This window comes from Cucurbita maxima, unplaced genomic scaffold (assembly GCF_002738345.1).
Source record: "Cucurbita maxima cultivar Rimu unplaced genomic scaffold, Cmax_1.0 Cma_Scf00012, whole genome shotgun sequence".
NCBI classification, from domain to species: domain Eukaryota; kingdom Viridiplantae; phylum Streptophyta; class Magnoliopsida; order Cucurbitales; family Cucurbitaceae; genus Cucurbita; species Cucurbita maxima.
The window spans coordinates 1,536,214-1,560,939 of NW_019272028.1; the positions used below are offsets into that span (position 1 = coordinate 1,536,214).

General features: G+C 34.9%; 4 protein-coding genes across 9 annotated transcripts; 3 read left to right on the forward strand and 1 right to left on the reverse strand.

Annotated features, from left to right (window-relative positions):
* The first annotated feature begins 867 nt into the window (after positions 1–867).
* On the forward strand, positions 868–11,946 carry LOC111487052 (serine/threonine-protein kinase BLUS1-like). Of its 2 annotated transcripts, XM_023134272.1 has the most exons (21): positions 869–1,208; positions 2,689–3,180; positions 3,840–4,094; positions 4,724–4,848; positions 4,970–5,014; positions 5,166–5,247; positions 5,468–5,536; positions 5,805–5,975; positions 6,079–6,144; positions 7,635–7,703; positions 7,811–7,954; positions 8,100–8,173; positions 8,327–8,530; positions 8,961–9,052; positions 9,144–9,220; positions 10,373–10,498; positions 10,577–10,619; positions 10,705–10,751; positions 11,265–11,326; positions 11,418–11,469; positions 11,593–11,946. In XM_023134272.1, the coding sequence occupies exons 2-21, from the start codon at positions 3,013–3,015 to the stop codon at positions 11,647–11,649; spliced, it is 2,028 nt and encodes a 675-aa protein (XP_022990040.1). In that variant the 5' UTR covers positions 869–1,208; positions 2,689–3,012; the 3' UTR covers positions 11,650–11,946. The 2 variants fall into 2 exon arrangements, with proteins under 2 accessions (XP_022990041.1, XP_022990040.1); XM_023134273.1 differs by lacking the exons at positions 10,577–10,619; positions 10,705–10,751; positions 11,265–11,326; positions 11,418–11,469; positions 11,593–11,946 and having other exon boundaries at positions 868–1,208; positions 10,331–10,457.
* A 751-nt stretch (positions 11,947–12,697) lies between these two features.
* Positions 12,698–16,378, reverse strand: LOC111487705. Of its 5 annotated transcripts, XM_023135203.1 has the most exons (8): positions 16,308–16,378; positions 16,175–16,259; positions 15,619–15,666; positions 15,450–15,496; positions 14,732–14,798; positions 14,622–14,665; positions 13,053–13,110; positions 12,698–12,977 (listed from the first exon to the last, which is right to left on the reverse strand). In XM_023135203.1, exons 2-8 carry the CDS (start codon positions 16,232–16,234, stop codon positions 12,927–12,929), a joined length of 375 nt encoding a protein of 124 aa, XP_022990971.1. In that variant the 5' UTR covers positions 16,235–16,259; positions 16,308–16,378; the 3' UTR covers positions 12,698–12,926. The 5 variants fall into 5 exon arrangements, with proteins under 5 accessions (XP_022990971.1, XP_022990974.1, XP_022990972.1 ...); XM_023135206.1 differs by lacking the exon at positions 15,619–15,666; XM_023135204.1 differs by having other exon boundaries at positions 14,622–14,638; positions 16,175–16,363.
* A 570-nt stretch (positions 16,379–16,948) lies between these two features.
* Positions 16,949–19,412, forward strand: LOC111487721 (cinnamoyl-CoA reductase-like SNL6). The gene is made up of 5 exons (XM_023135228.1): positions 16,949–17,280; positions 17,424–17,587; positions 18,326–18,523; positions 18,651–18,804; positions 18,916–19,412. Exons 1-5 carry the CDS (start codon positions 17,028–17,030, stop codon positions 19,230–19,232), a joined length of 1,086 nt encoding a protein of 361 aa, XP_022990996.1. The 5' UTR covers positions 16,949–17,027; the 3' UTR covers positions 19,233–19,412.
* A 2,586-nt stretch (positions 19,413–21,998) lies between these two features.
* On the forward strand, positions 21,999–24,544 carry LOC111486958. Its single transcript, XM_023134139.1, has 2 exons — positions 21,999–22,421; positions 23,939–24,544. The coding sequence occupies exon 2, from the start codon at positions 23,970–23,972 to the stop codon at positions 24,477–24,479; it is 510 nt and encodes a 169-aa protein (XP_022989907.1). The 5' UTR covers positions 21,999–22,421; positions 23,939–23,969; the 3' UTR covers positions 24,480–24,544.
* Positions 24,545–24,726: the final 182 nt, after the last annotated feature.

A 24,726-nucleotide genomic window follows, 5' to 3' on the forward strand; every position in this document is an offset into this window, starting at 1 on the left:
TCTTTTCTATCAAACAAAGAAAAAAAACCCACCCACCTAAATAAGCTTTCCAATGCGAATTATAGTTTACATATGTTATTAAATTTTTAAAAATTTATATCGATAGAATATCAATTAAATAAATGCTGAACATCGTGACATTCATATGTAACTCTACATCTGGGTATAATATGTAAACAAACCATACTTAACTATAAATGCGTAAAGGAGGAATACATAAACAAATCAAAACTATATATAAACGAGATGATGATACAATTTTTAAGAAGGATTTAAAGAAAATGAAAATTACTAATTATACCAATAAGGTGCATTTTTCTTTTCGAGGGTTCAATTATAAAAACTTTATAGTTAATCGTGCTCTTCACTTTTTTAAGAAGTGAGGAATAAGTAATATGACCATATTGTAGGGGAATGTCGAGGCACACAGATTTAGTCATAGATGTTCATTGTATTATAATTTATTGATTAAAGATAAGAAATTTAACTTTTTAATTATTGCGCATAAACGGTTCAGTATACGTTTCTAGAAGTTTAATTAAATTGTAACGTATGGAATGAGTTAAAAGATTAATAAAATGATACCCACTTTAGCAACCTTCCATTTTTAAGCTCATTGAACCAAAAACCAACTTACAAGTTTAGACTCATGGTCCATAGAAAGCAAGTTTAAGTAATTTCTTTAAAAAAAGAAAAATATTCTATAAACATGTGAGTGTCCAAAAACTCGCCGATCTGGAAAACCGAGTGCCGATATTTTCAACCGCTGAATTCAGAAGCGCTTTGCCCCTGGGGCCCTACCTTCCCAGCTCGATTATTGTTGTTTTTATTTAATTACTTCATTTATTTCATATCTCTTCTTTCTCTTAAAAACCCAATTCATTTGCATCAAATCAAAGTCGCCTCCATTCATATTTTCTGGAATTATTATTAAATTCCAGAAATAATTATTTATTATTTTTTTTTTCTAATAGCGGCGACGGCGAGAGATTCGATCACGGGAACTCGGGCTGGATAATTAGTTGGATGCAGAGAAAAAAATAAAAAAAGAAAATGAAATTTGTTACTGGAAAGCCCAAATCTGAACCTTCATCGTCAATCTCCATTTGGACTGCAACCTGAAATCCATCTCGATTCACTTTTCTGTGTGCTTCTTCTACATCTATTTTCGTTTGGAGTTCGATTTTAGCTTCCTGGCCTAACCCTAGGTACGTTTGACATTGTCGGAAAGTCAATTTCTGTGGTATTCTATCCTCATCTGATTGTAATCTTCATCTGTTTATTCCGACCTGTTGTTGAGTTTGTTTTTTGTTCGTTTTAGCTGCTTTTCTTGCGTAATATGTGTTTGTTTGTACTTTGCACTAAAGGAATTATAGCGCTTGTTGCTGTGTAGTGTTAATTGTGCATCGTGGAGTTTGAATTATGTTGGTTGTTAATTGAAGTTGAAATTCGTTGAGTTGTGGCATTTAAATGTGATTTTTGGATTGGGGAATTGGGTTTTTTTGTGTAAATTTGTGGTTTGAAGATTTGGAAATTGGAAGTGTAGTCTTTGTCGAAATTTTATTCATTTCTATTGTTGTGCTACCGGTAGTATGTATTTACTAGTTAGTTATTTTGAAAAGCTAGGTTTGGGTAGGGGCCATGGCCGAAATAAGTAAACACAGTTTTGTTTTTTAGATTAGCATCTTAATTCTTGTAGCGTGATTTTAGGAGAGCGTGTCGGAGTAGTTAGTTCATGTCTAAGTCTGCTTCTTGTCTCTTTCATGAAATAACCAAGAAGGATTAAGCGTTTTTCTCCTTTTTTTCCCTGCCCATTGTAATTAATATGAAATGAATGAAAAGGGGTTTTTTCCCAAAATGAGTTCTTGCCATTTCATTTTGATAGAAGAAACGAACAGGCTTTAGTTGCGAACCGAAATCAGATCTCTGATTGACTGAAGTCGAAAAAAAGCCTATTTGGGGGAAGAGGCCAATTCTCATTTTGTCTAACTTTGCTAATGAAGAGATGTGGAAAGTGGCCTATCAACCAATGAGAATTATTTGGACAAGTATTTGATGATTAAGATTCGCTAGAAAGTATTTTGATCCCAGAGATTTGGGCCGAAGATCAGCACAAATTTTGTCTTCTTTGGTCGGTGGCGGATGGAGAATTAGAAAAAGCATTCTTTAACACCTTCAGTTAACAATGGAAGAATATAAAAGGAGGGATAGGGTTGTTAGTGAAATCAGAGAAACTTGTTGGGATTGGGCATTTTGGTCTTGGATCTTTGGGCTTTACGATGTAAGAAAGAAATTACACTTGAGCTGTACGATTTGGGCTTAGTTATGATGATCAATGCTATAATTAGGGTTTGACTTTCAGCTTAAGCGAGAATTTAGCAACGCAATATACTACCAAAGGTTTGAATGAAGTTGAGGTTTCCACTTTCCAGGTGAGATGGATGCCATTGGAGGGCGTGTAGTGAATTTTGCAGGGGGTAGTGAATGTAAAATTAGGGAATCTTCATAAGCAGGCAAACATACCAGGAAGGGTGGAACTGGGTGGGTTTCCAAGAAGGATGGAAGTTTAGGAGTTTGTGTTGGAAGCTTTGTTGAATTTTCTGCCTTTCTTTTCCTTCTGAGTTTGTTATTGAACTTGTTCCTTTTCCCTTTATAATGTCTAACTATTCATCCTGTTTGTATGTGCAGAATTTTTTTCAGTGGTCTTGGGAGCTTTGTTGGTTGTTTGCTGGTAGATGGTCTTAGAATTTTACATGCTCGAGGCTAAAGAGATGGCTTGCTTATTGATATCAAATTTTTGGAGTTCATTGGATATGCTCATTTTCCATTTGTCTTGATGCAGTTACAACTTATTTACAGTGTCCTTCTGATCTGAGAAAAATGCTATCAAAATGGAAGATTCCTTACATGGGTTTGAAGATTATTTCTTTGGAACATATTTTATTTAGTTTTACATCAGTTGGGACATCTTTGGGCAAAAAAATTTTACTTCTGTAATGTAAAAGGAAAAATATGGAGATTCCTTCAGAAAAAAGATATCCAGTGAATGCCAAGGATTATAACTTGCATGAAGAAGTTGGTGAAGGCGTCAGTGCCACTGTGTACAAGGCACTGTGCATTCCACTAAAGGAGACTGTCGCTATAAAGGCTCTTGATTTGGAGAAGTGCAACAATGACCTAGTATGTTGATCAATCTCCTGTATACTTTTTCTTTCATTTCAAACGTTCCTGATATTTTTTCTCCCTTTCAGTTTTTTTTTATATACTACACACACACACACACAAACACACATGTATATATACGGATTTTATATTGTACTTTAAATGGTTTATTTTACCAAGTGGAGTTACCGTTTCTCAAGTAATCAGTGTCTTCATTTTCGGATCAAAATTCTAAAGGGCCATAAGAGCTGGGATTATTTTGTTCTACATTGAGGTTTTGTTAGGTTTACAGTCTACTATTGTTCCTCCTTCCACTTATTGTGTTTCTTGATCTGAACTGGCATTAGTGCATTATCCATTCAACTTACTTTGCAGAAATTTCTATGGTCACTGTATTAAGATTATCACTTTGAGGACATCATCTCTCTCCTTATTTATTTTCTAATTTCCTCAAGTATTCTTCCTATATTTTTATATTTACATTCGGAACCTATTTGTAGACTTACCCACACAGTTTTATCAGATGTCCCCAAAGGGACTGTAGACTCACCTACTCATAATTTGGCATATTGGACAAACTCATTTTAAGCAAGCAGCTAATGTGATAAATCGTCTTTATTTATTTATTTTTATATTTATTGTGTCTTTACAACTAATTTCGGAGGAAATTTGTTCAGGATGGTATTCGGCGAGAGGTTCAAACGATGACTTTGATTGATCATCCAAATTTGTTAAAAGCACATTGTTCCTTCACTGCTGGTCACCACCTCTGGGTTGTGATGCCATACATGTCTGGGGGATCTTGCCTTCATATTATGAAATCTGCTTTTTCTGAAGGTTTTGATGAGCCTGTCATAGCTACCCTATTGCGGGAGGTTCTGAAAGCTCTTGTTTATCTTCATGCTCATGGCCACATCCATAGAGATGTGAAGGTTGAGTATAGCTCCTAGATCTTATCATATTTTGACAAAAAATATTTTTAAGAACTGCAGAGTTTTTTTCACTCCTTAATTGTGCTCTGCTGTATTCCAATGCAACGTTCAGTATATGAAATGAAACAATAACATCATAGAAGCTAATGTCCGAAGTATTTAATATAAATTGTTCAAAAAACACGTGAAGTGTTTGCATGGTTGTTTAATATCTTTCTTCTATGCCCTTTAGTGAGGGAGAATTTATAGATGCAAAACTCTTTTTCTCTTCGAAATTTATTTTTTCAACTAACGAACTTTTTCTGGAGGAGCTAATTTCCTTCTTCATCCATACGAACTCCAGTAAGAAGGTGGGAGGTGAAAGAAACAGAACCTTCTCATGTTAGAGATGATATAATTTTCAACTCCTTCCCACCTAAGATAACTGATGCCTCCATTGAACTACATCTCGCAATTGCTAGCAACAATGGTCGTTCCACATAAATCTAGCTCATTTTTGTAGTTTGTCCACTGGATGGCATTGGAGTTTCTTTTCCTGCATATCAAGACATTACACAGACATAATGTTGTTAGGTGATTTTCTCCTTTTTTTTGGTTAAAGACATTCACAAGCCTTGTTTTTTTCGCAGGCTGGGAATATTTTGCTTGATTCCAATGGTACAGTAAAACTAGCTGATTTTGGAGTCTCCGCTTGCATGTTTGATACTGGAGATAGGCAACGCTCAAGAAACACATTTGTTGGAACTCCTTGCTGGTACCCTTCCATTCCTCACTTCTGTGCCTTGAGATTTTGGGGTTGTTCTGTTGTCCCTTGATCTAGATATAGAATTAAAAAGAATTGGAAGTGATTGTGGACAATGTTTTGAAATCCTCAGGATGGCACCGGAAGTTATGCAGCAATTACATGGATATGACTTCAAGTGAGTGGGTTGCTCATCTGCATGTGATGTGATATCTCATCACTTATATTAATTTCTTTTCTTGTGATTTGTGTCATGCACAAACGTAAGCTAGAAGTTCTTTCTGCGATATGGTTTCTTTTATGTATCTTTTTCTTCCTCTCTGCAATAGGGCAGACATTTGGTCATTTGGAATAACAGCGCTTGAACTGGCTCATGGGCATGCTCCATTTTCTAAATACCCACCAATGAAAGTATGTTTTCAATGTCCTTATAAGTTTTTCCACGTGTAAACTTGTGAAATAACTGATGTATATGACTGGTGTAGTTGTCGAAGCTAAACTTCCTTATGTCACTCATTCTTTGGCATTATCATTTTTTGTGTGAACATGGAAACCTTATGAAATTAGTCCACGACTGCTGTAGTTGACCAAGTTGAACTTTTTTATGTCACTTGGTTCTTTGGCTTTACAGGTTTTGCTAATGACATTACAAAATGCTCCTCCTGGTCTTGACTATGAAAGAGATAGGAAATTTTCTAAGGTATGTAATCTCGTAGGGAGCTTTAAGTACCCACCCAGTTGTGTAGTTTTGTTAATTCAGGAGCTTCCATATTTTTTTTTCCTCCATTCTCTTGCTTATATCTTCCTTTTGTAATACAAATTTCTTATACAACATGAGCATAGATCAACGGGAATTGATATTTACTCTTTCCTTGGAGGTTGGAGGTTCAAATCCCTATCCATTGCATTTGTTGTACCCAAAAATAAAATTTTCTTATCCAAAAACAAAATATTTATTTTGACTTCAGTCATTCAAAGAAATGGTCGCTACATGCCTAGTGAAGGATCCAAAGAAACGTCCCAGTTCAGAGAAGCTCTTAAAGCACCCTTTTTTTAAACATGCCCGTTCAGTTGATTATCTTGCTCGAACAATCCTGGATGGCCTTGATCCATTAGGGGAACGCTTTAAGAAGCTAAAGGTCTCACTGCTTATCTCAGGCCTTTCTTTTACCAGCTTTGATTCCTTTCAGAAAGGCATTGATTGTTTGTTTAACGGTTCGTCTTGCCTCATCTTCTTTACAGGCAAAGGAGGCTGATCTTCTGGTGCAGAACAAGGCTTTGTATGGAGACAAGGAGCATTTGTCACAGGTGCTAATTATAAAAACTCATTACCTGAAATGTTGAAGGCATTACATATAATTTTTCTAAGATGGTTTAAGATGCATGCTTGTGCTATTGTTTGGCCCCTAGATTTCAAGTGTGTTGCACCCAACACAAAAGCACACGGTGGATCGTTTTTTTTTTCCCCTGTAATCTTTTCTTCCTATTAAATAATATTTCATTTAAGCGAGAAGAAAGTACCTAAGGAATGAAGGCATCAACCCCAAGCTGCCTAAAGGATTACAAAAAACTCATCCAGTTCGTGTATGTTGAAAAGTGGCCAAATTAGAAGGAAGATTGGGAAAAAGGAAACCCTCATAGGATTAATGAAATGAATGATGTCCCTACACTTCTCAGAATTTCTAGAAGCATATTGAAGATTCTACAATTCTTTCATGCCACATCTCAAAACATGGCTAGCCCCACATTCTCTCAAAAATGTTAAGCTTCTTCTAAACGGATGTCCTTGTACAAGAGTTGCTCAATACAACTCAATAAACTTCTTTGGAAAGCACCAGGACATGCTAACTGTTCAAAATTTTCTTCCAACACCTGTATGCAAATGGCTCTTCAAAACATGGTCCAAAAGGTGGTGTTGGCTCCCCAGCTTATTTTTACACTTCATGGCATTAGGGAATGTGCCATATCATGTTTTTGTGCCAAATCAGCCGTTTTTATCCCCTCTAGGATAAAAGTCCACGAGAAGAATCTCAATATTTTAAGGCTATTGTTTCCAAAAATCTTCTTCACGAATGTGTCACTGAAGATTTTCAGTTTTTTGTCAGTTTACAGAAAGGGATGCTCATAAAATGTTCGGTAGGGTCTAGCTTTAAAATCCCTCTGTTCTTCCATATCATCCATCTCAGCTAGTGCATTTATTGCCTGAGATTCCCTCCTGGAAGGTCTCTGAAGGTAGCTTTGTTTAATTCCTTAAGCTTATGTTCCAAAATTCTCAGCTTTTGGAATAATAGCCCTGTTCCATCCCACTACGTCACAAGTGTATTGATTTTGGGCAGAGGATGCCTTAGCCGGAAGTTCTTTTATTTAAAAGTAGTTGGACCACAGGAACATGTCCCATGTCAAGGAGAACCCTAGTGATCCAAAGTAGTTCTTGTTTTTCTAGTAATTGGAATGATGAAACTTATTAGAGCATTGATGATAAACAAATTTTGTAAACGTAAGAGAAAAGAAAGGATAAATTAGTTCTAATCCTTGATTTATTTATGCATCTCAAGTCCTTGCATTGAATATAGTTCTTTCTTTTCTAGTAATTGGGGATGATGTAATTTATCAGACCATTCATTGGAGAAATAATTTGTCAAAATAAGAGCAAACAGGAATGGCTAGTTTTCCAAATCATTGGATTATTTGTACATCTGAAAGGCTTGCATTGAACGGGCATCAGTGTGTTAATTGTAAAAGTTAGTATCTGCCGTTTTGGCTTTGTGTCATTATCTAAACTCCGTCATTCTGTACAGCAAGAGTATATTCGAGGAATTAGTGCCTGGAACTTCAACCTTGAGGATTTAAAGAATCAGGCTGCCCTTGTAAGTATCATATTGCCTGGTTTAGTGTTTACATATATATTTAATAGTTGCTTATAAGAATGGTTGCAGCAGTATTCCTTTCATTTTGACTACCGAGTTTCTTGCAGATTCAAGATGATGATATGTCAAACATGGAAGATCAAGATGTACATACAACAATGCAAAGAAACAAGAATAATGATTTTAGCTTTCCAGTAGAGGGTTCATCCCTTGAAAGTCCAAATCACCGAACTGCTGCTGCTAGTCAGGAGGTTTTACTGTCTGTGATAACCTTTACTAAAATCTTTATTATTGACGTGGAAAAACTAGCTTTGTTCCTTGAATCTATAGCGCTCAAATAGTCCTTTGACTAACTAGACATTTTCTGGCATCTTTTTCCCTGTTATTTTGTTTTAGGATGGTTTCAGTGATCTTCATTATTTGGAGAGTTCCCTTGCTTCTTTCCCTACAAAACCTCTTGAAGCACTCAAGTATGGTTATTTTAAACTCTGAACAAATTGTCAGTTTTCCAGTTTATATTGCGTTTGTATTTTACTTCATAGTTTTTAAAATTTTGAGGTGGATTTTGATCTGATAATTTAAGGAGAAATTATGTAATTTTATGTCTTGATGCTCCAATGCAGAGATTGTTTTGACATCTATGAAGATTTAAGCACGGACAGTGTAAGGCCAGTCGATAGGGAAAATGGAAGAACCGAGGGTGAGAGTTCAGGGCAAAGTGGTCCCCTACCACGTCATTACATGTCAGAGAATAAGAGGTCTTATAGTGGTTCATTAATTTCTGACAATGCTGTTTCTCCTAAAAAGATTGTTGTAGATGGTGATAGGTAAGATTTATTCTGATTAATATTTGTGTTTTTGTCCATGCAATATGTTTTTCTGGTCGTGAGAGAAGTCAACGTCCACCTTAGATGATAAGCTCGTTACTTGATGATGGGTTTTTTTTTTCGTTCCTCTGGATATTTAAATTTGTGCTTCAAGTTCAAGTGGAATTTTATATTTTATGTTCTTTATCTCAAGTGTGAGGGATCCTTTGCCATCTCCTCACACAACAAACGCTATTGATGCCAAAGACAAAACGCGGCCAGTATCTTAATGGAATCTATGGTGTTCCTTATAGTTTTAAATTCGAAAATTAAATTTATCAGTCCAGGATACATGTTTTCTTTTGGTTGACTAGATGTTTCTGTTTTGGATGTTCACAATGTGGTTTAGGCAAGTCTGACATTATTATTTTTTTTTCAAACTTCAACGAAGGGATTATGTGCAGTCAAAATTTCCATCTGAACGTAATTTCAGTGGTCCATTATTATATCGTCAAAAAAGAGATACAAATAACATATCATCTGGTATGTCTTTAGGCTTCTATTTCTCTCTGGGCTTAAATTATTTCTATGCTAGCAACTTTAAGGTCATAATATTCTTGCCTATCATATTCAGTTGAGGATACATCAGATGGAACAGTAGTTCAATGCAAGGGGCGGTTTAAAGTTACTTCGGCGGAGCTTAGTCCGAAGGTATTTTTGCATTATTTTGAAATCTTGTACAAAACAAAATCTCCTTTCTGGTTCTGATCATGTGTAGAAGGGAGGTATTGTAGAGATATAATTTTAGTATATTGCAGAGTGCTTATCTGTAGTGCATTGGCCTATGATAGAAACAAAACCAACTGTTATCTCAGTTTGTTTTTCTTCGCCGTCAAGTTTTATCCCTATTTTGTTTGACCAATTATGTGACCATATTAGGGAGAAAAAAAAAACTCAGGTTAGGTGGTTCGGTCTCGTTCTTTCTTCTCGTGCTTTCTGATTATTTTCAGAAAGATGAACTCTCTTTTTGCAAATCTTCATTATGCTCGTGAAAACATGCTAGCTTCTCAAGTTTAAGATAATTTTCCCCTAATTGTGATTTGTGAATGATTTATTTTGAATAATTTTAACAAAATTTTTGACATTAAGATATTTCTCTTTACTTTGAAATTGGGGTTTATTCTCTTCTCAAATTTCTTTGTTTCCGTGAAAAATGTTATCTTTGATTTTGTTGCCTGTTATTTCCATTTCATGTCACTCATGCTGATCACGGCCAATTGATATCTTTTGTTTGCTTCTGCATGATTGACTTTAGTTGAGGCTCTGGTACCTTTGATTGGTTGAAATTTTTCCCATCAAATCGATCCCTTCTTTTAAGTGAATTTTTCATCGTATCAATCTTCAATTCATTGTCCACTTTATCAAATTGGGTTTTGTGCAACGTAGGATAGGCTACTGTAAACAAGTTAACCAAATTTTTGTAACTTTAAACATGTATCATACACAGAATTTGGAGTATGTCATCTAAGTTTATATGTTATAATGAAGAAGTGGTGGCACCTCTGGATGGATTTATTACCCGTTATTTTGATTTTATACCATGCATGCATTCATGTTCACATTCGAGATTGGTGCCCTTTGTTCTGCATTTATCGACTTTTGGTACTTTTGGCTGGTAGAGAATTCTCCCGTCAAATATACCATTGCTTTTATGAGTTCTAATCTTAATTCCTATGTAATTGATTTAGATATTGTATGGCTTAGGATTTTGTGCATTCTGACTTCTCATATAACCAATGAACTCAGACATTTACCTTTTAGGCAATGGCCTTGTAACCATTGCCATTCTATTTCTGTATTTAGGGTCCTATGACGGGTTCATTTAGCCCAATCTGTGGAGGGACAATGAGCCCAACATCCCTGAACCTTACGCCTTCTTTACTCCTCCCATCAATGCAATGCATTCTGCAGCAGAACATCCTGCAACGGGTCTGCTTTGTTTATCCTTCTTACTTGTATTGGTAATGCTTCAAAATAAATATTTATTTTATCCATTATTGCTGACAGGAAGAAATCGTTAAATTGATAAAGTATTTGGAACAATTGACTGGTATTTCTCCTCTTTTTGTTTTTATACTTCCTCTTTTGGCACCTTCTCTTCTATTATATTTTTGTTGAGTCGTTGAATGACACAGGCAAGAATCCAGATGTATCAGAGACGGCCACTAGTGACCTTCTGCAGGTATATAGATGAATTTGAATTCTTTATTAATTTTGCAAAAAACACTACTGGTACATAATTGAGCTTGTTTTTATAATTCCTGACCTCCTGCAGGTATATAGATGAATTTCATTTCTTTATTAATTTTGCAAAGAGCTGCTAACTACTGGTACATAATTTAGCTTGTTTTTCTAAAAAAGGGAATTATAAAGAAACCAACTTCCATTGAGAAGAAATAGAATACAAAAAAAAGAAAAAAAAAAAGAAAAGAAAAAAAGGAAATCCAATTACAAAAGGAGCAAACAACAAACAGCAGAGGGTCACAAACTATGCAATTACAGAAAAGGCTCCAATTTAAAAGTACAAGAGATTAAGCATAGTCATAGAAATCCTTAGTAACTACTAACAACAAGATATTTCATGCCAAAGGCTGCCCGAGCATGGCCATGACTCATTATTGAATCCAGTTATCTCTGCTTTTTATATTACATATTCTAGGCTACCCCATCAAGTGATGGTTTCTTTGATGTCCAGATGCCACCGGCTTCCTTGAGAGAAAGAGAGTTACAGTCTCAGGTCGTTCATCTGCAGCAGAGGTGTAACTTCAAGTCCGATGAATTCAATTTGCCTTTTTACTTCAAAACCAGATTCTCGTGGAACTAATATTCTGTTATTTTCTAATTTCAGGATTGATAATCTCAACGAGGAATTAGAGAAGCAGAAGTTGAAAAATGCCGAGGTTTTTTTTCTTTATCATATTTGACTGGATACTCGAGTTAATTATGTTTTATTGCCTTGATCCTGGTAGGTTATGTGATGAAAGCAATCGGTCTTTATGTGTTTTCTCTTTTCATTTTCACAGTTTGAAAGACACATGATTTCTATGGCAAATAAAGAGAACATAAAAGAAAGCAAGTAAAGCGCAATGGTTAGATATCATCCTGATGCCTTCGCTCCTTGATTATTCTTTAGTAATTCATGTGTGCCCGTCTCTGTCTGCAAGAAATTCCAGTGGATGATATGAGCCAATCTTTATTGTATTTGTAGTGTACTATAAATGTGATGTCAAAAGGCAGACACCGAAAATTTTGTGATGTTCTTTTATGTATTTCCCATGTATCTTGTAATGCTTATCTTGTAATATATTGCAATTTCTGTTTTCTTATAAAGAATAAGTCAAACTTAACCTACAGTTAATTTACAGAATATTGAATGATATTCTTCTGCTCTTTTCATTCCTAATGATTGCTTATGACTTACATTCAAGATCATAGGTTGTACCAAGTATTTGTACTCTCAACAGCATCGGAATGGAATAAATTGTCCTCTCAAGAACCTGTTGTGAAGGGCAACATTTGAAGCCCATAGCACGGCTATCATAGACAAATGTTACAGTTGGAGCTTGACCTTAAAACCTTGAAAATAATAAATGTGGTTTGATTGGTTCGTGTATTGAGTTATCTCAAATTGGTATCACCTATGTTAACTTTGAAATTAATGAAATTTGTGTTTTTTTACTTTGTTTTCTCCCGAAAGAAAAACTGTCCCGATTTTTTAGCAGTGTTTCAAGTAACTAAACCCGGTGTTTCTTTCAATCCAATTGTTTCATTGGGATAATACCTTTGATGAGTGTTTTGAGGGGTGTTTTATACTACAATTTTATCTTTTAGCCTCCGGATAGTACTATTAAATGTAATCAAAATCGGTAAATTTTACCTTTATCTCTTCGCTTACTTTTTAGATTGTGAATATCCCTATATTCATACTTGAAATTATTTAATAGTTTGAAATTTTTAGCTTTTGAACCTTCTATTGTAATGCACACCGAGATGATTTTAGTCACCTACGAAAAGCGCAATAACTAATGGAAAACATCCAATTTAGACATATTTTGAGTTAGAAGTTCAAATTTTCATCCATACATTGTGAAACTAAGAAAAACAGCTAACTCGTATAATCTTCCATTGAAATCTCCTCTGGGTCTATTATCTATCATCTTATTGGTTGTGAAAAGGTCGAACATGAGGGAGGGATCATTTACCAATAAAAGCTTCAAAACTATCCCTCCAACCACCCACCCACCAAAAGATATGCTAAAAGGTAGAAATATATATATAACTTACCAAAGTGAACATGGTTCTAATGCAAATTTTTAACAGATTCTTTTCCCTTTTTCTAATGAGCAAAAGTCAAATACTACCAAAGTCTATTCTCAGACACAGCAGAAAGTATGCCTCTCATGGTCTCCTGCAAAGCCGGAAGAATTCATTTAAACTCACTCAGTTTACTAATGATGGAAGAAAAACATGGTTGATTAATTACCACAGAATGGTCTTTGAGGCCAAGAGAGATTAATAATGGCTTGTATGAACCTGATAAACTGCAGAAACAAAGAATAATTTCAGCATGTTATTATTATTTTATAGGAAGCAGAACCCATTTCATTGATTGATGAAATAGATTACAAAAGAAAGTCTTATTCTAGCTGTAAATGATTACCTAAGAAAATACCTCCATTAGTCATGAGGGTCGATAAGCTATAGTTACAAAAAGGTGGAGAAAGTTTACTCCAAGATAAAACAAGAAACAATAAAATGTATGCTTTGTTGCTTATCAGTGAAGATGTGTGTGTTCCATTTCAGCTATAAATTCCAGTAAAAAGCAGAGAAAAAGTTGCATCAAAGGATTTTCTTCTCCTTCTTGAAGGAACTGCCAACGAGGGACATGTTAAGGAGGATGAAGATCTCTTCGGGTCTTGTTACAAACAAACTGAATGAATCTTATAGGAAAGCTCAAAAAGAAGGCAAAGGGACAGTTGCTGAGAAGATGAATACGGAGTTTCTTTGATCCTTAATACATAGGTAGCAGCAGCTCGGTGAAACAGCAATCCATAGGAATTTTCATTGGAGTTTGTCTCAAGTATTAATGCAAGTATGACTAAGTTCCCAAATAAAGAATTTAAATTTTATGGGTGGGTGCCCCTTTGATTGTAAGCAACAGAAATTTCCAAATTTCAAGTGGATGCAAGCTTCTTAGTTCATGAGCTTACAGTAAAAATTCTATCCATCTCTACAGCCAAAGCCCAGTCCTCTTGTTCCTTATTTGAATATCCATCTTAATGGGGCGTAAAAGTTCTAAGCTTCCAATATTCAATACACCAATAAATGCATCCTAAAAATCATACAGGTAGCTCTACTCCAAGTAAATGTCTGTAGTAGTAGTCAAAATCCCTTATTTCCATAAAGTTCTCCCTCCCAGAGAATCTGGAATTACCAAGCATCACTACAAAAAGATCCTACCCTTCTAGTTTGTCACAGTGCCCACTTAAAAAGGTTAAAGACCTCGGGCTGTTATGCCTCCCCGATCGCACAAACTTACCATAGGAAGGATAAGAATGGAAATTTAGTTGGTGGGCAGGGGATTGTTCGTTGTATGGAAGAGGACGTTCAGTGAGTTTTTGTGAGAAACTTGAACTCTTGTTGGAATGTCTCAATAGAACAAATAACAGTGTTGTTTGTGTCCATTGTTGTCTTGTACGTGTTTTATCGATATTTGCAGGAAGTTTCGAAGGAGGGAACCAAGCACTCTCTCACTAAGCCTCAAGCCAGTTAAGGAAACAAATCTTTTAGAAGCATCTCTTGAAGGACAACCAAGAAAGCTCAAAGCTCCCACATATGGAAAGAAGCATTTCCATAAATCAGAACCAGACAAGTCAAGATCCCAAACTTTTACAAGTAGCTATTGTTTCACGGTAGGACAGGCTATCTATTTAATAGAAATATTGCATGTTTTGGTTATCGCAGATTCCGAAGTCCACGCGTATACATGTCCAGAAGTCAGATCTTCATATTCTGACCGTAAAGTTTGACAATGTTGAATTGGAAGGTTTACCTGATTTGTTCGATCAACTGACGTGCACAAGCGATCAGCATTGGCTGCAAATTTCATGTATCAGTCACAGCATAATTCAGTAACAAACTACAATAGCGTAACGGACTTGCCTCATTTCTTTTCCCAAAAACGGTCGACACTGAGAAGGTTGGATGAATTGCCATCCCCTCCTCCTTCCTGAAGAAGGTAACATATAAATGTCTAGAAGCATCTAATGTAGCATAATATTTTAACCTTTATGGAAATATTTTATTTTTACCTAACCTATGAATCTCAATGTAACAGCCCAAGGCCACCGATAGCAAATATTGTCCGTTTTGGCCCGTTACGTATCGCCGTCAGTCTCATGGTTTTAAAACGCGTCTACTAGGGAAGGGTTTCCACACTCTTATAAGAAATGCTTCGTTCCCTTCTCCAACCGATGTGGGACCTCATAATCCACCACCTTTGGGGCCCAGCGACCTCGCTAGCACACAATCCGGTGTCCGACTCTGATACCATTTGTAACATCCCAAGACTACTACTAGCAAATATTGTTTGCTTTGGCCCGTTACGTATCGCCGTCAGCCTCATGATTTTTAAATGCGTCTATTAGGGAGAGATTTTCACATCTTTATAAAAAAATGTTTCGTTCCCCTCTCCAACCAACGTGGGACCTCACAACTATCAAGTCATTAAAGCATGTCCTTCTCTCATACCATGTCAAGCATTTTTTTAGTTCAATAATTGTAGGGGTGGAGAATTGAACAAATGATCTTTGAGATGGTAATAAACGTTTTATCTATGCTCAACATTTTATCACAAAAACCTTTAAATAGAATTGCTCACCTGGCTTGCAGCATAGTCCCCATTGCCCCAATTTGAGTTGCAATAACCTTAAAATTAGTTTCAAACATCAGAGATGGAAACAACACAAATCCCAAAAACCCCATTTCCCCATCCACCCCCAACAAACATATGCACTTGTAGTAATAAAGAAAACCAAACTCCTACTGACGAGAAAATGATCATCGTGGCGACAAATGACTACATCTGTTTTGATTCCCTGAAAGCAGAAGATATATGAATGAGGTTACTTACTGCCTGAGCTAACCAAAAATGACAAGTAAAATGCTTCGAACTAGAACTAGAACATAGGCACTGGAATCCACAGATGCCCAGAAAATAGGAATACGATGTAAGTCGTAGAATATTGCAAGAGATGTAATGCTTCATCAAAATCAAATAACCGTAGAATTGAGCATTTTCTTCAAAACCCCTTTACCCGATTCTACAATAACACGCAGGAAGAAGCTATCTACTTCAAATTCGTTTCTATATCATCAAAATCCAAGCTACCCATCTGCAAACAGGCAACTCACCAGTCTGTTTGATAAAAGCCTAATAAAACTAGCAGCGGCATTAAAGCAAACAGGTTGTGGGCAAACGCGAATCCTTTGAATTAACCCTTCAGAACAGAGCTTCTAGAGGGGAAAATGAGAAAATCCAAATCCCGAATTCCTTCAAGAAATGTGGAGAAAGGATTAATTGAATCCGGAGCAAGTAAACCATACCTTAATCTCCATTGACGCCTGCTTGTGGGAGAACGGAAAGCGGGAACCCGAAATTTCCATGGGGAAGGAAGAATCAAAGCTGGGTGACTGGGGTCAATTGAATCGAGTTGCTTCCCGCACTAACTTAGAAACTTTGAAGTTCAATCCACCTCCCGCTCCCAGTTGCTTGTTCTTAGGTCCATTGCAAATACTAATTAAGATTGAACATAATCGTCCATTTATCAATATAAAATAATTAAACTGTATTAAAAGAAATTAATAGTCAACGTAGATCAAGACATAAACTTTTTATTTATTTAGTTAAAAAATAAGATTAAAATCACTATATTTTTTTTTATAATATTTATAAAATAAAAATATACAATTAATATAAAATAAATATTTAAGAGAGAACAAAATAGAATATATTTATAAAAAAAATAAAATACCAAACCTCCTCCATCCTCCGAGGTAGTTTAAGTATTGATTTATTATTTTTTTATACTTAAAAAATGATTAATACGTCATTAATCTATTAAATATATTTTAATTTTCATGTGCACAAAAGCACGTGCCTAAATTCACATAATTTTCTATATTTATTTATTTATTTATTTTCCCAATCTGTGTGCGCCTTCCCGGAAAATGAGGCGAAGAAGATTGGATTGAGCCGACGCCTAATAATTCCAACGACTTTTTAAAATATTTAATTTTAATATTATTTTCCCGCAGTCAAAATTGAACGCCCCCAAATTTTTTTTTTCTTTTTTCCTTTCTATATAAATACGTGAAATTCCACGTTAACGACCACGAACAAATTTTCCCTCGCTGTCTCACTCTCTCTGTCCTCTAGATTTTCAGTGTAATCGGCGAAATGGGTGTTTTATTTCGTTCTGAGGAAACCTTGGTATCGGAGTTGGAGCAGCTCCGCCGCAAGCTCGTTGCCTGCGGCGGCATCCAGAGGAGGAAGGACGGCGAAGAGTTCAGAAGTCTCAAGTCGAAGCTGATTGACGATGCAGAGGAGAAAGTCGTGTGTGTAACTAGCGGCGTTTCGTTTCTTGGTTCCGCCATCGTTAACGAGCTCTTAGTTCATGGATACTCTGTTCGAGTCATTGTTGATAATCCTGGTGAGTGATTGAAGCTCTTTGAGTATTCGATTTGAATTTAATTTCGTGTATCTAGTAGCGTAATCGATCAATTTCAACTACTTTATGATTGATCAGAGTAGTTTTTTTTGGATTAATAGACTAATGGAAACCCTAAATGGCAGAGGATGTGAACAAATTGGACGAGACGACGAGCGGCCGCCCTAATGTGACTGTAGTTGTGGCGAAACTTACAGATGTAAATAGCTTAGTGGAAGCCTTCAATGGTTGCCGGGGCGTTTTTCACACCTCTTCTTCCATTGATCCTGCTGGTCTTTCTGGTTATACGGTGAGGGTTTTTTTCTTTACTTTTCTTGGGAAGAAATTTGCTGCTATTTGATGAATGAACCATCCCTCCCCGTCGTCCTCACATCTGATAAGATCGTTTTGAATCTGTTTTCTGCATTGAGAGCTACGATTGCTTTTTATACTTCAAGAACTAGAGATACAAACTTCATATTCAGCCTAATATAAGAATACATTTGTTTGATGAAGAAATTAAAACAACATTGAATGATGCAAACACTTATTCTTAGATATAATGCGATGAAAGTGATAGTTAAAGGTGAATTTGAGTTAAGTTAGAGATTAAAATGGGTTAATTGTAACGGCCGAAATCCTCAATAGATATTGTTCTTTTTAGACTTTTTCATTTTAGGATTCCCTTCAATGTTGGAGAGGTTTTCACACACTTCTAATGGGTGTTTCATTCTCCTCTTCAATTGATATGAGATCTCACAATTCACTCCCTTTTGGAGCCTAGCATCCTCGCTGGCATACCGCCTGGTGTCTACCCGTGTCGTTCTCTTAGCTGGGCCCTAAAGAGGGGTGGATTTTGAGATCCCACATCAGTTAGAGAGGAGAACAAAATATTGAGGGTAGAAAATGTCTCTAGCTTTAAAAACCTTGAGGGTATGGTTAAGATGAAAAAAAAGACAATATTCCGTAGTTGTGGACTGTTGCATTATTTCTCCCGAAACTATTGAAAGTTTTCTAAAGCTATTTGGGGATTGGACTTTGTACACAGAAAGTAATGAGCGAAGTGGAAATGAGGAGCACTGAGAATGTGATGGAGGCGTGCGCAAGAACAGAGACGGTACGAAATTGTGTTCTTACATCTTCTCTCCTTGCTTGCATCTGGCGGGACCAACCTGAAAGTACTGGAACCTCACGAGTTGTCGACCATGGCTGCTGGAGCAGTTTCCAGCTCTGCCAAGATAAAAAGGTCGCTCCCTTTCTTTCTCCTTGGTCAACCATTATGAACTTTATCATCATTATAAACAAAATTACTTTGGAAAGATTTAGAATTGAGATTAGATGGAGCTCTAACAAACCAGTTGATGATTATGCAGCTATGGTTTGCTTTGGGGAAACTAAAATCTGAAAAAGTAGCATGGAAAATAGCACAAGAAAGTGGCCTAAAACTGGCCACCATCTGTTCACCTCTCATAACTGGCTCCAACTTCCATTCCAGAAATTCAACTCCAACGATGGCTTATCTCAAAGGTAAAACTTCAAGAACAAACAACCCTGCAGAAGCTTTCATTGATTCCATTTTCCACTAACAAGAACACATTATGCATATCAAACTCAAAGTCTCCATTGATATCAATGCAGGAGCTCGAGAGATGTACAAAAATGGTCTACTGGCAACAGTGGACGTGACCAAATTGGCCAAAGCACATGTATGTGTATATGAAGAATTAAAGGAAAATGGTTCCGGCAGATACATTTGCTTCGACCGAGTTATCTCGACAGTCGACGAGGCAACGAAGTTGGCAGTGGAGATCAAAGTCCCTGTCGAGACTATAGTCGAAACCACCCTTCCAATCGACTCGCCAATACCATTTCAATTGTCGAACAAGAAGGTATCTGATCTAATGTCTAGAAGTAACGTTGGACGTAGCTGTTTGAATGAAAACAGATTTTATTGAAGGGAAGAAGAACTTGCAATCTTCACTTACAGTAGATTATCATAGAAATGAGCTTCTTGATGAGGAAGTATATGCTTTATTCTTTCTTTTAAATATCATTCATTAGAATGTAAAATGTATACCATTTTTTAAAATATCATTCATATAGAGTCCCTGTTGGGCTTACCTGGTTCGTGCTCCCTCTCCGTTGCTATCTCTGGTGGATGTTCTGTCTGGAGGGAGTCGTGCGCTCCCTACGCTTACTAAAATATTCCCCTCCCCTTTATAAATCAAATAAGAATTTCTCGCAAAAATTGATGATCACTATGCTTATATTGGTGGAGACTCCACTTGAATATAATTGGCTTATAGCCTCCACCAATACTAGTCCATCTGCCTCTTCTTCATGTCTTTGCGAGTTCTTATAATATAGATCCTATTACTAAAATACTCTCACGGAGAGATAGGGCTAAATCGAGAGAAAGATCTCTTTGCGGGTTCTTTATATATAGATCCTATTACTAAAATACCCTGATCGAGAGATAGGGCTAAATCGAGAGAAAGATCTCTTTTTTATGATTTCCGTATGGAAGAGTTGGATTGAGAAAGAGATGGTACTATGAGGGATCAAAAGTAGCGATGAGTTAATCAAAAGGAGCAAATTTGTAATTCTGCAGGTTTAGGTTTCCATAATGCTGGTTACCGACGTTAAATATTAAACAATAGTAGAGTAGGGTATTGGGTTGGTCGAGTTAAACTTTTATAATTTGGATTGGATACTTTGAATTGGTCGAGTTATTGGATCATACGAACACATATATGCACAGTTAAAAAATCATGGTTCGATTTCACTAAATCTTATATAGAAAGTTGTCTCTACTCTTCTTAATGCAGTAAAAACATCCTTTATTAAGATGATCGAATCATTTGAGTGTAAATTCAAATGTCAAATACTATAATTATAAAAACGAAATGAATAGGAAAAGTTTTGTCATTGTTTTGTGTTACAGACACAGCCATGTTGGGTCTGTTTTCCATATAAGTGGTCTTCATAAGACCACATTTCATTATTTATATTTTAAAACATTGAGAGACTCAAATTAAAATGAACTTTTATTATATAAAAAAAAATTATTTGATTGGCTTAAGATTGAAAAGATATTTGACTTTACATTTCAACAATTTATGAAAACTACATTTATTACGCATTAATTATAACATAATGTCTAGTGAATGGTCTTATTCGTTATGGAACAATTTTGCTTTGCTCTACTTTCTGTCTAATTTTTATGAATTTTGGAACTCTTTTGCATAGGGATTTGTTTTTCTTTTTAATTTTTTTAATTTTTTTTTATCGTTCAAAAATATTATTTAAAAAAAAATAAAGCCATAAAAATAACCTAATATTAAAATTTCATTAATACCGTTAAATAATTCAAAAATATTTTTACTAATAGTACTATATTTAAAATAAAAAAAATACTCATAAAATTTTAAAAGTAACGTTAACTCCATTTGCATTTATAATAAAAAAAATTTAAAAATCTAATTGACAATATATGAACGAAAACCGTAATTACGTCGATATCTCTAGATCATCTACAAATATTTTAATGTTACTCTAGAAAGCCTATGAATATTTTTTAATTTTGTATTTTAGTTTAAGTATATTACTAAAAAAAAATTAATTTATTAATTTAAACTTATTTTATAATATCAATATTTGTAGTAAATTTTTTAGCATGACTTTAGAAAAAAAAAAACAATTAGTGTTGAGACATTAATATTAATAATTTATTATTGATTGTTAATGAATATATTAAATATTTAAATGTTTGTATGGGAAATCCACACTAATTAATAATTATTAATTAAGAAAGCTGTAAGTACCGATTTAAGCAAAGAAAAAGAGTGAGTCAAAAAAGCAAAGGCAAGGGGGTGGGTTGGCTGTGGGCGCACGTGCCGCGGCGTACCCTCCGAGTGCATCAGCCATGCACACTAAAATAATTTAACCCTCAATTACTTTATTTACATAATTAATTCTCTTACCTTACTTTTTTTAATCTTCATCTCTAATTCTTCCTGCATTATAATATTAAATATTAACCGACAAAATATGATACCAATATGCATTATTTTAACTCTCATTTTTTTTTATTATTTCAAACTTTAAACCCATTAAAAATCAAATTAAACAGTATTTCACTTATTCAACATTATATTAATTTATTAATATACTAATATACTCCACGATAAAATGTAGTCGAAAACTCAGTTAGGCATTATTTGTAATGACTTTTTACTTGGGTGGTAGAGGAGTTTCTGTCATAATAAGTTCCTGAAGACTCAACTCTTTTTCAAGCCGCTCATTTGCTCCTATGGCCTAATCACTTTGTGAATGTTTGATTAATCCACCACATCTAAATGGTGTGAAAGTTATCTTATTTATAATCAAATGAATTATAAGGATATGGAAATAGTAATAAATGGAAAGATACGTATGATAATAAGGCAAATATCTAATATTTGTCTTATAATAAAATATCAAATATAATATATATGGTAAACTATAATTTATTACTAAATATCCTTAACACACTTAATGGTCGACTAAACTTATAATTTAAATTTTATTATATTTATTATGACATACTCTAAAATTGAGTGCATTGAAATTTAGAAAATGAATTAAAATGTTAAAATAAATAAATTAAAAGAAAAAAGAAATGAATCCGGGAGTGGAAGAGAAATGAAAAAGCGGTATTTGAAGAGAGAAGCAGTTCCCAATATTCGCTGTCACTGCCCATCGGTACTCATGAATATCAACCCCAAAGATGCTTTTTCTCCTTCTTCTTCTTCTTCTTTTTTTTTTTCCCTCTCTCTCTCTCTCTCTCTCTCTCTCTTCTTCAGTTCTTCAGTTTTTTAATGCAGCCTTCTCTTATTATAATCCCCAACCCTTCCTTCCTTCATCATCGTTTTAAAAATCCAAGAAATGCCTCTGATCAACATCAATTTCGATTCCATTTTTCTTTTTATTTTATTTAATTCGCGCAGAGGACAGAGAAGCGGACTTCAGATTTAGACCAGATTCCACATTACTTACTTACTTATTCATCCGCAAACCACGATCCATCCATCGTCCTTTCAGACACCATTCCAGATCGAACCATTTCCCGATCGACAAACCTCGCCGCCTTCGTCTCCTTTCCGGTCAGTTTTCCGATCGCTCTGTTTCTTTTTTTTTTTTTTAACGATTTCGTTCAATTGTTAGGTTTTCGTGTTTGTGCGTTGAATTGTGAATGAGATTTGTTTCTGAGGAACATTTTTGAATTTCAAATGAAATTCAAATTTCGTGAGATTGTTTCTGTTCTTTGCATCTTTTTTGAATTTGTGGTGTTTGGATGTTGGAGTGTTTTCTTCTCAAATATAGAAATGCTTGCCATGTCCAATCAAATTTTTTTTCTACATTTTTAATTATTCGACCATTTTTTTTCTTATTTCCTTTTTTTTTTTTTTCCTTGTTCAATTACTCTTGAGGCGCTATATAAATATTTCGGTATTTTGAAAATCAAACCCATTAAATTTGTTTTCTTTTTATATTTTATGTAGGAGTATTTCTTCTCAAAAATAGAAATACTGCCCATATTTTTTTTTTCTATATATTTGTTTATTGAATAAATATGTAATTTTGAATGCAAAAAATTCATTAATACCATTCAACCTTGTTAAAAAAATTTAAAACTGTGTACTGCATCTAAAAAATAAAAAATATTAATGTAGTATCAATATCTTTACATTTATAAATAAAAAATAAAAAAAATATTATTAGATTATTTTTAAGCTTTTTAATGTTAGTAATTGTGGTTATATATTTAAAAGTTTAAAGACATTTTAAATATTTTAAGAAAATAAAAATTCAAGTATATTTTTGGAATATTTTTGAAACTTTAAGTTCAAAGTGCTATTGAAACTTTTTTAAAAATTTAAATAATTTATTTATTTTTTATATTTTGGAAATTAAAGTCACAATGTTTGATTTTTTTAGTTGGTTTGGGTGGGGGGTTTGACCCCATCATCCCATGTGAATAAGAAGAGAGCAGAAGCCAGGCTTCCTCTTTGTTCTTCAATATTAATCAACAAAACCCCTTGTTTGCTGCTGCCCGTAACAGACAAACTATCCACTTTAATTTCTTTCTTTCTTTTTTTTTTTACATGAAATTCATAAACCATTTTTAAAAATATAATATTAAAAGTCAGTAACAAAATGGTAAGAAAGGTAAAATAATAATTGCATTTACTAAGTAACAAAAGAAGGAATATTTTTCATAAACTTAGGGTCTGAACTCAACTGTGTGGTCTCACTCATATTCCCTATTTCATACCTCATCTTTTTCATTCATGGAAATTTGTTATTAATGTCTTTTTTTTGGTTCTTTATAATAATTTCAGTGTCTTCATCGCATCTCACTTCATCTTCTAATTAATTAATACCTTAAATTGTTTTTACCCCCTTTTTTTTTCTTTTTCTTTTTTTCTTTTTTGCTGTTGAACTGTTGGGGTAAAATTAGAACATCAATGGGCCCTCTTTCTTTGAAAGGAACTATGCTTTCAATTCCTATACTTTCACTTTAAATATCATCATCAACCCATTTTCCTAGGGAATTTATGTTACTCCCCAACTCCGAAAACTTTTCAGCTAATCTTCATTTTCCCTTTCTGTTTTTTAGCCTTTAATCAAGAACAATAAGGTTTCAGAACATGGAAGAAAGCCCATCTCCACCCACGCGGCGTCGGAGATTCCCCGTCGATGATGGGGTCGATCTAATTGACTGCTCCGGCAAGCATTGCCGGTCTTGCACTGCTGGCTTGGTGGCTGATTGTGTCGCTGTCTGCTGCTGCCCCTGCTCTGTGGTTAGCTTCTTGGCTCTGGCCCTCGTCAAATTGCCGTGGATGATTGGCCGGCGGTGTCTGCAACGGGCGAGGAAGAAGAGGAAGTTGATTCGCCGGAAAAGGGAATGCGATGGCGCTGCGGCTGCGTCGGAAACTGGTTTGGGTCCGGCGAGGGAGGAAGGGCTGCCGGAAATTGTGCCGGGGTCCGTCGAGGAAGAAGAAGAAGAAGAAGAAGAAGAAGAAGAAGAAGGGGTGGGGAATTTTAGTGCGAGATTTGAAGCAGAAAGAATTTGGTTGCAGTTGTATCAACTGGGTCAGTTGGGTTTTGGAAGAGTTTCTTTCACTGGGAATTCAAATCAATGGCCAAATTCCAATTAAATCAAATTTAATCACTAATTTGTATAGTTATAAGGTAAATTATTAATTTAGTATCTTGTTTTTCACCTTCTTTTTCTTTTTATTTATTACGTTTTCAAAATCACAAATTTGTTTTTGGTCATATAAATATTATTATTAGAGATGTCCATTTTTAAAGAAATTTCCTTACTTTGTTATTTACTTTTATTAGAATGTGTTTTGTGTTGTTTCTTATTCCAAGAGGTTTGATGAGGTGAGCAACCAAGCA

What these genes read in the sequence shown, in the direction of transcription:
- LOC111487052 (XM_023134272.1), top strand. Translation starts at nt 3,013, where the DNA reads ATGGAGATTCCTTCAGAAAAAAGATATCCAGTGAATGCCAAGGATTAT. An exon ending in TTTGTTGGAACTCCTTGCTG is followed by an intron (nt 4,849 to 4,969) that starts GTACCCTTCCAT and finishes TGAAATCCTCAG; the next exon opens with GATGGCACCGGAAGTTATGC. An exon ending in TTACATGGATATGACTTCAA is followed by an intron (nt 5,015 to 5,165) that starts GTGAGTGGGTTG and finishes TCTCTGCAATAG; the next exon opens with GGCAGACATTTGGTCATTTG.
- LOC111487705 (XM_023135203.1), bottom strand. Translation starts at nt 16,234, where the DNA reads ATGGAAATTTCGGGTTCCCGCTTTCCGTTCTCCCACAAGCAGGCGTCA. An exon ending in AGGCGTCAATGGAGATTAAG is followed by an intron (nt 15,667 to 16,174) that starts GTATGGTTTACT and finishes TTCTGCTTTCAG; the next exon opens with GGAATCAAAACAGATGTAGT. An exon ending in GCCTCAAAGACCATTCTGTG is followed by an intron (nt 12,978 to 13,052) that starts GTAATTAATCAA and finishes CCGGCTTTGCAG; the next exon opens with GAGACCATGAGAGGCATACT.
- LOC111487721 (XM_023135228.1), top strand. Translation starts at nt 17,028, where the DNA reads ATGGGTGTTTTATTTCGTTCTGAGGAAACCTTGGTATCGGAGTTGGAG. An exon ending in CTGGTCTTTCTGGTTATACG is followed by an intron (nt 17,588 to 18,325) that starts GTGAGGGTTTTT and finishes CTTTGTACACAG; the next exon opens with AAAGTAATGAGCGAAGTGGA. An exon ending in AGCTCTGCCAAGATAAAAAG is followed by an intron (nt 18,524 to 18,650) that starts GTCGCTCCCTTT and finishes ATGATTATGCAG; the next exon opens with CTATGGTTTGCTTTGGGGAA.
- LOC111486958 (XM_023134139.1), top strand. Translation starts at nt 23,970, where the DNA reads ATGGAAGAAAGCCCATCTCCACCCACGCGGCGTCGGAGATTCCCCGTC.